This window comes from Carex rostrata, chromosome 12 (genome assembly GCF_964058835.1).
Source record: "Carex rostrata chromosome 12, lpCarRost1.2, whole genome shotgun sequence".
NCBI lineage: Eukaryota > Viridiplantae > Streptophyta > Magnoliopsida > Poales > Cyperaceae > Carex > Carex rostrata.
Window position 1 is genome coordinate 2,121,217 of NC_135929.1, and position 8,416 is coordinate 2,129,632.

The 8,416-nt window shown below is 35.5% G+C and overlaps 1 protein-coding gene across 1 annotated transcript; it reads right to left on the reverse strand.

Moving 5' to 3' along the window:
- Positions 1 to 359: 359 nt before the first annotated feature.
- LOC144562659 (uncharacterized) lies at positions 360 to 4,997 on the reverse strand. Its single transcript, XM_078311877.1, has 9 exons — positions 4,855 to 4,997; positions 3,117 to 4,411; positions 2,943 to 2,998; positions 2,753 to 2,815; positions 2,523 to 2,654; positions 2,374 to 2,424; positions 2,126 to 2,266; positions 994 to 1,499; positions 360 to 813 (listed from the first exon to the last, which is right to left on the reverse strand). Exons 2-8 carry the CDS (start codon positions 4,357 to 4,359, stop codon positions 1,074 to 1,076), a joined length of 2,112 nt encoding a protein of 703 aa, XP_078168003.1. The 5' UTR covers positions 4,360 to 4,411; positions 4,855 to 4,997; the 3' UTR covers positions 360 to 813; positions 994 to 1,073.
- Between the last annotated feature and the right edge of the window lie 3,419 nt (positions 4,998 to 8,416).

Here is an 8,416-nt window from a genome sequence, read left to right on the forward strand (position 1 = left end):
GCATTAAGCGACAATGCCCTTGATCATATTCTTGCAATGAAACAATTATATTTGTATACCACAAAAAAATAGTGACATAAATAGAGAAAATCAAAGGCATAGCAGAAAGATGTCCTAAAGCACGTGAGTGATATCAGGATATCATGTGAAGTACCCGCAAATTTGGAGGCAGGAATTATTAAATCCCTGTGGGGCTTTAAAAGACCCTAGGCTTTGTTGTAAAGCCTAATCATGTGCCCCCCTGATCCTATTTATTCATCAACCCATATCATGTTTTGATTCAACCTTGAAAAGAAACTCCAATTGTAACATGATGTATTATCCAAACTACTTTAGAAAATAAAAAATAAACAAAAACAGAAGTAAGAATTTTGCATTTTTCATTCCAATTGCTCATTACAGATGGTACTAACTTATGTATGGTACCAATGGCATTTCTATATTTTTCCTAAACAACAAATAAAATAAACAGATAAACATGTGTGCTGGAGCCAATTCAAACAGAAAATGATAGAAAGCAGGTTGCCTTAAATAAGAGCAATTAAAGCTCAAGCTCAACAGTACAAACATTTCAGTCTGCATGGGGCTACATGGGACCTTTCTCGGCCGTTACAAGAGTACTTGTCTTGGACTTGAGAAAAACAACCCATGTGAGAGGTTTCAAAGTTAAGAAAGGCAACTTTGAAAATTCATGTTAATTGAGAGACATTATTGCATTGTGTTTGACCACATATGTACTGTTCTTGATATGGCACTGTGCACTCTTCATTACATCACCTCAATCCACAGTTTCTGCAATTCATTGTAACAACTCTGCAAAACAAACCAAGCTCTCAATTCAGTACATATTTTTGCACCACACCAAAATCCACGGGAATAGCAACACATTTACTATAATTTTTAGATGCACAAAAATCATAATAAAGTTGTTCAAACTGTTGTCTAATTGTAAATGAAATTACACTGCATAGATATCCACATATAGAAAGTTACCATGAAATGACAACTTTGCTACACCGGGACTGCCATCATAATCTCAACCATCCATTAAATAGAACCATTCTGACCTGGTGCTAAATTGCGGAAGAAAGAGCATCAAACAAGTATTCCTGCAAAATCTTTGATGCCTCCGATAACTCACCAGACCCGGAGACAGCAGCTGCTTCACTCACTAAATTTTCTCTCTCTTTGTTTGGTACATTCGTCAGATTTTGTCCCATTAGATGAGGTTTCTGTTTAGTCATTGGTTTGGCATCACTAAGCTTTTCCTGTTTTGTATCAGCTCCAAAAGAGAGAAAGCGGATGCCCTTCGGGACTTTGAGCGGTGTTTCAATAGACTTATTCAACCAGGGATTGAGATGCTTAGATGTGTCCACTGGGGTGCACTTAGCAATCAAAGACTTCTGACTTGTATTGGTTGGTTTTTCCGCGTTTGACTTCTTTGACAATTCCTGACCAGGTTCCTTGGTTTGCATTGATAAACCTTCTGTATTCTGTATCTGAGGGAAAAACAAGGAAAAAAGAAAGACAATTTCAATGTTTGGGCAATTAATTGTATTATTGTATTTCTCTGCAACACTCAAAGACTTTCTATATAATGCCAGTCATTTTGATACTGGTACCTACCGGACTGTACAGACTAGGAACAGCACTAAAAATCTCATTTTCATCTTTTATTTGACCAGACTATAAGAGCAACTATATAATAAACAGATGTGTTTGCTCGCATTGATCACCCCTTTGAATATAAGGTTACTCGGTAAAGTTATATGTTTTTCATCCGCTTGGGTTATGCAAATATAAATCCAGTAAATACAAGAGTAGAACGCTACTCAAATGGAGGCAACAGAAGATATCTTTTAGTAAATACTCTATAGGCTATCTCTCTCCTAGGGAACAGAATAAGGACTAATAGACCTCACAACCTTCACCTAACAATGATAAAATTAACAAAATATGAAGAACAATTGCGTTTCTCCAAAGAATGGGTGCCACACTGACCCTCATTCCGACCACGTGTGCACCCCAAGAAAATAGTGAACTAGTTGGGTCCCTCCAATCTCTGGTTAACAACTAAATTGATATAATAAAGGGAAGAACTTCAGCTAGATTATTCAACACATACGTTGTGAGAAAATTTGCAATTAGCCCCTCGGATGCATATTCCTTCTGACACAAACTTGTGACATGGGTACTTAGAGAGGTCATGATCATATGGGCACTCATCGCCTTTCAAACATTCACCTCGTGCAAAATGGCTACATGCCTGATTAAAAAAAAGAAAATAGATACAACAATAAAATAAAAGATGTTAAACATATGATATCAGAAATCTATTACAATATCGATTGTACACAAGATAAAATTTATTACCTTGGATTTTGTTACAGGGGTGACGTCATGAGAAAATTTACACTGGTCTCCCTATACAACAAGACAATAAGAAAGAGTTGCATTAAATGGATGGCTCCATTTGCAAAGAGAACAATGAAATGTCAATATATCAGATTTGAGAAACAAACCTGTTGGCATTTCCCCTGCAAGTAGAATTTGCATATTTTCTTCTCTTTTTCTTTTTTGACTGGAGGTGGTAGTCGCAACCTATTCACCCCATCTGCTCTTAATTTTTTTGCTCTCTTTATCCGATATGCTTTCTACAAACCAATACAACAGTATGAAGCCAAGCCAAAAACAAAATTAATAATTAAATAAAACAAAAGGCTGATTTTAGGAAAATGAGGAGGCATCGAACCTTCTTTTTAGCCTTTCTTTCTGTAGACAAGATCCTTTTTCTCTTCTTTCCAAGGTCATGTGCCTGTAAGCAACAGTTTACAGGATTTTACTTGGTGTAATTAATAGAAGTGAATTGTTTCAAAGCCCTTCACAGTGCTCAATACAAGTAAAAGGTAGAAGTGTGTAATAGTGCAGAAATATATGTATACCTCTTCGCTAGAGTCAATTCCTGGGCTCTGACTCGCTACATTCTCATGCTCCAACCCTAATAAAAGAAGGTAATATTTTACAGAAAGGGATTTGCAAATTAGATTTTTGGGACCAAGTCGATCATGTCAGTTTACATTTGCTCTCAAGTACAGTAAAAAATGCAGTTGGCTCACCTGGTACATCCTCTTCAATAGCTAACTTCTCATCAGATCTTGTATTAACTAAGTCTTGTTCTGATTCATCATCAATCAAAGGTTCAACTTCCTTATCTAAATCGGACTCATCATCCAAATCCTGTGCATCATCTGTTATTTCTCCCTCTTCAATCGCATCATTTAGCTTATCCTGATTTGAGCTCCCCAAATTAGACATTTCATTTAAAGGGTCCAATCGGATACCTTCTCCAATTCCCAGTGATAATTCCATAGTTTCAACAAGCCCAGCTTCTATAGTCTCATTGTAAGGGTCACCTTTTAAACTCTCCTCTTCTCGCGACTGCTCAATTTCTTTATCCAAAGCCATTTCTTGGCAATTCGAGTCCAATAAAGAATCATTTCCAGTCTCAATTTTGTGAACTAGGATATGATCAACTTCAGCTTGTTGATTCTGATCCTTCTCATGGTTTAACTCCCCTACCAAGCTCAACTTTCGATCTTCTTCATCCCTCATTTGTTTATCAGGAGCAAATTTGCCTGAACCAAATTGTATCTGATCACCGGGGCAACCAACTAACAAAGATAAATCAGAGACCATTGAATTTAAACGCTCGATGTTACTGGACACATCAATTTCCACTTCATCCATGGAGTCAATGTTCTCCACCACCAATTGCAAGGCCTCGACTGTCTCATCTAATTTAGGATTTTCAATTTTTCCAGGATCACTAGTTTGGTTCCCATCAGCCACCGAGCTAAGGGTAGCATCGGAGTTAAGGTTTTCGGGTTCCATGGAGTCGATTTTTTTTGCTGCCGTTTGCAAGACCTCAACTGTCTCACTCAACTTAGCGTTTTCAAATTTGCCAAATTCACTGGTTTGGTCCTCATCAGCCACTGAGCTAAGGTTAGCATTGGGGTTAGGATTTTGGGGTTCCACGGAGTCAATTTTCTCCACCACTGATTGAAAGGCCTCAACTATCTCATCCAACTTAGGGTTTTCAAATTTGCCAAGATCACTGGTTTGGTCCTCATGAGCTACTGAGCTAAGGATAACATTGGGGTTAGGGTTCTGTGGCTTGTGAGAGAGCTCACGGCAGACAGAGAAGATGCGGGAGAGGGTACGATAGGATGCACTGTCTAGATGAGACCTCTTGCGGGGGAAGGAGGGGAGACCAGAAAGAGTTTCCATCGAACTAGGTTTTAGGGTTTTAGAAGCGAGCATGGTGAGAGGGTTTTGTGAAGAACAGGATGCTTGCGGCATTTTTTTTTATTGTATTATTTAAACTTCTTCAGTAGGGGCCCTGTTCCAGGAGCTGCGAAAAGAGCAATGATCTAATCAGAGTTGTTTGATGAAAAAAATCCTCTTTTAAAACCAACTCCAATATAACCAATTTAATAAATTAAAATTCCTTTGGTAGAACGGATGAGTATCAGCAACCCAATTTTGCGTCAATTGAACCTTATTTGCATAATTCTGTGACAGCAACTATATACAGTCGGATTCTGATTTGAAACAATCAAATTGTATAGACAATATGAACAATATGAACAATATTTCCACCATAAATAGACAATATGAACAATAGCTTAAACTCAAAATCATACAGATCTTTGTTATTTCCGTATTTGAATTGCTAGAATAAATTATTAACACGAATCACGAAAATTTCATTAAAATGAGAACAAAGGAAATTCATTTTCACCAGTAGTAAATTAATGACACAAAATATTCCTCAAAAAGTTACGCATATTTCACCTGAAAGGCTATAGCGGTAGCATACTCGCCAGCACCAATCTCCCGTGCAACCCTACTATTAGCACCATCAGCACCAACGGCGAGAGAGGGATCGGCGCGAGAACCATCAATGGCGAGAGAGGGATCGGCGAGGCAGAGAAATTTTCAACGGCGAGAGGAGGATTGATGGATCGACGAGAGAAGAGAGGAGGCGATCGATTCTCCTTTCTCGCGTGAAAGAGGAGAGGAGTCAGGATCGGCTGTACATTCATTTTAACTGAGTATAATCGGAAATACAGAAAAACGTATTTTAAAACAGAATTTTTCAGATTATTTTTAATAAAAAAATATAAAAATGACAAAATTAGGAATAAATCAAGTTTACAGTGGCATTGACAGAATTTGAAACTTTGAAGTGATATTTTTCAAAATTAGAGATTTTGAAGTGACATGGACATAATTTTCCCTAAATTGTATAGCAGTGCTAAAAAATTAAAACAAGAAAATGCAATATGCGATTCAAACAAATAATAAAAAAACAAATGTACTATATAAGAAACAATCAACATAATAAAAAACAACATGATTCTTATGCATGTACCATTTCTTTTGAGAGAAAAGCAAAAACTAAAAAAAAGAACAAATGTAATATGTACATACAGAAAAAAAAACAAAATACAAAAGAATATGAAATCATTATAAGAAGAACAATGTTCAAATCAAACTCATGCTGTTACACAACATCAAATCAAAACATTGTAACAGAGTTAAAAAGGAATAAAGAATAAAGCATCAGAGAGACTCCAGCAACCTCCTCTTTGAAATTAAATAAAAGCTACAGATTTCCCTGCCTACATTTCATTCTTTACTTGCATCTCATTTAATGAGGATTCATTTAAAGGAGACTTAAAACAATACAAAAACAAGTGCTTTCGACATACAAAGTTGCAGACATAAGGTGATATGAATCATATGATTGAAAAAAATAATACAAAAAAAGATAAGAAACAGAGAACATAATTGACCTGATTTCATCAGAACCAGCGATTTCGACGAAACTTTTTGCGACTTCGACTATGAGTCAGAGAGCCAGCGTGCGTTTTGGAGAGTACGAGTCAGAGAAAGAGAGAGCAACTAAGTGAATTGAAGGAGAGCCACTGAGCCAGTGAATTATTTTTGGGCTCAGCCCGTTATGTTTCTTTTTAAACAAAGCACCGCAAATTGGGCTTAGTGGGTCCGTTATTTTTCTAAACTCCGCTGAAACAAAACAGCGCTGAAAGGTCCGTTACTTTTTTAAACTGCGCAGAAGCTCTTCACATTTGGACTCAGGAAGGGACAATATAATTTGAGTGAGTCTATGGTACTATGCATATTACGATTTGGCACCGTGCTACGGCTCTATATTTGAGTTTTCAAATCCTAACGGTCGATCCGAACCGTTCATCTTATTCTCCATATTAATATGTGTTTGGAGATCAAATTTTACATTTTTTGAAATTTTGTTACTATTTTTTTAGATTTATTGAAAATCACTGTTTTTGAATGGTCCAGAATTTTCAGATCAAGTGATTTTCTAAATATCTAAAAAAAATAGTAAAAAAATTTCAAAAAATGTAAAATTTGATCTCCAAACACATATTAATATGAAGAACAAGATGAACGGTTCGGATCGACCGTTAAGATTTGAAAACTCAAATATAGAGCCGTAGCACGGTAACAACCCGTGATATGCATAGTACCATAGACTCACTCATATAATTTTCATGGGAGGTAATTAGGTAAAGAAGAAGTGGAATTCTTCAGAAAATTTTTAATCCAGGGGGCAGAGAGACAGAATGGGACCCGGTAGAGAGAAGCACGCATCTTAGCAAGAAGGAGAGGTGCCTGACAAAGAGGTGGATGCTTTTTTTTTCCCCTCTTTTTTTCGGCTTTGGAGGCATGGTTTAACCGTATGGAGGGCGACGCATGCCGTTATTTCGGCAAACACCGACCATTTAAGCAAACTACGCTTGTCCGTATTCACGGCTTTGCTATGGGCCCTGAAGATTTTGGGAAATAAAAATATTTTGCATATATTAAAAAAAATGAACCTGTATATATTAAAAATAAATAAAATATTAGGGCTCAAACTTTGAATATTCAAAGGGTTCAAACCTTTTTTTATAAATATGTATGATCTATTTACATATCAATAAAAAATTGTGTATATCAGTATTGTAAATAATGGTATGCACTTGTCGAATGAACGGGATACTGTCAAGCAATTAATCGGTATGCGGTCGATTAATCAGAATTATGCAGACAATTTTGTATTTTCATTAAAATTATGTGTGTATATTCATAATTTATTTAACTCATCAAACTTATCAAATAATCTTAATTTAACTTAGTTCTATTATTATAACACGAAACTACACTTAACAATACACACACACTTTACATGTGTAAGTAACACATTTATTTAAGAGGAGGGTTCAAATGCCTCCATGTTTTTGTGCCTCCATCATGCCTCCATCTCTCTCCATCATTTTCAAAGTTTAAACAATCGATCCGAACCGCTCAACCTAACCTCCATACTAAAATATGTTTGGAGACCAAATTTTATATTTTTAGGAATTTTTTTACTATTTTTTTAGATAGGTACAAAATCAGTAAATCTGAACCATCTAAAAACAGTATTTTTGTACCTATCTAAAAAAATAGTAAAAAAATTCCTAAAAATATAAAATTTGGTCTCCAAACATATTTTAGTATGGAGGTTAGGTTGAGCGGTTCGGATCGATTGTTTGAACTTTGAAAATGATGGAGAGAGATGGAGGCACAAAAACATGGAGGTATTTGAACCCTCCTCTTTATTTAATTAAAAAATAAATTCGAGAATTAAGCATTTTCAAACACTAACAATATATTATTTGAAAGACATGAAACATTCCAACATAAAATCATTAAAGTTAGTTTGTAATAACAACTTAATTTAATATATGAACATGACGTACTAATTGAAAAAAAATACATCAGTAAGTAAGAAAAATATATGATATATATATAATAAAGGAATTAATCGATTAATTCAAAATAAGTAAGAAAAAAAAAACATATATAAAAAAATTGAATGTATAGCCAAACATAAATAAAATTGCAATACATGTTTATAAAATTTATTATCACACAGTTACAGGAAAAAAGACAATGTAAAAATAAATAATCACTGGAATAAACGAAAATAAATGGGAATAAACAAAAAAAAAATGGACGATCAAACGAGAATAAACAAAATAATTGGGAATAATCGAAAATAATCGGCCAATTAATCGGAAAAATTCACTAATAGACCTTCGATAAGTGTATTCATAACTGTTTGACAGCCATTAACAATTAAACAGGCATATAATAGGCCGTTAAGTCCGTTTTTTACAACATGGGTATATATAAAGGGTACAAAAATTTCTTCCGCCATTTTTTTTTGGGGCCCGGGGCGGTCACCCTGGCTGACCAACACCAGGGCCGGCCCTCTATGGGCCCATGGCTCAGGGGCAGGACTGAACAACTGTGTGGTAGTGGTATGCGAATTTAACCGTCCGAT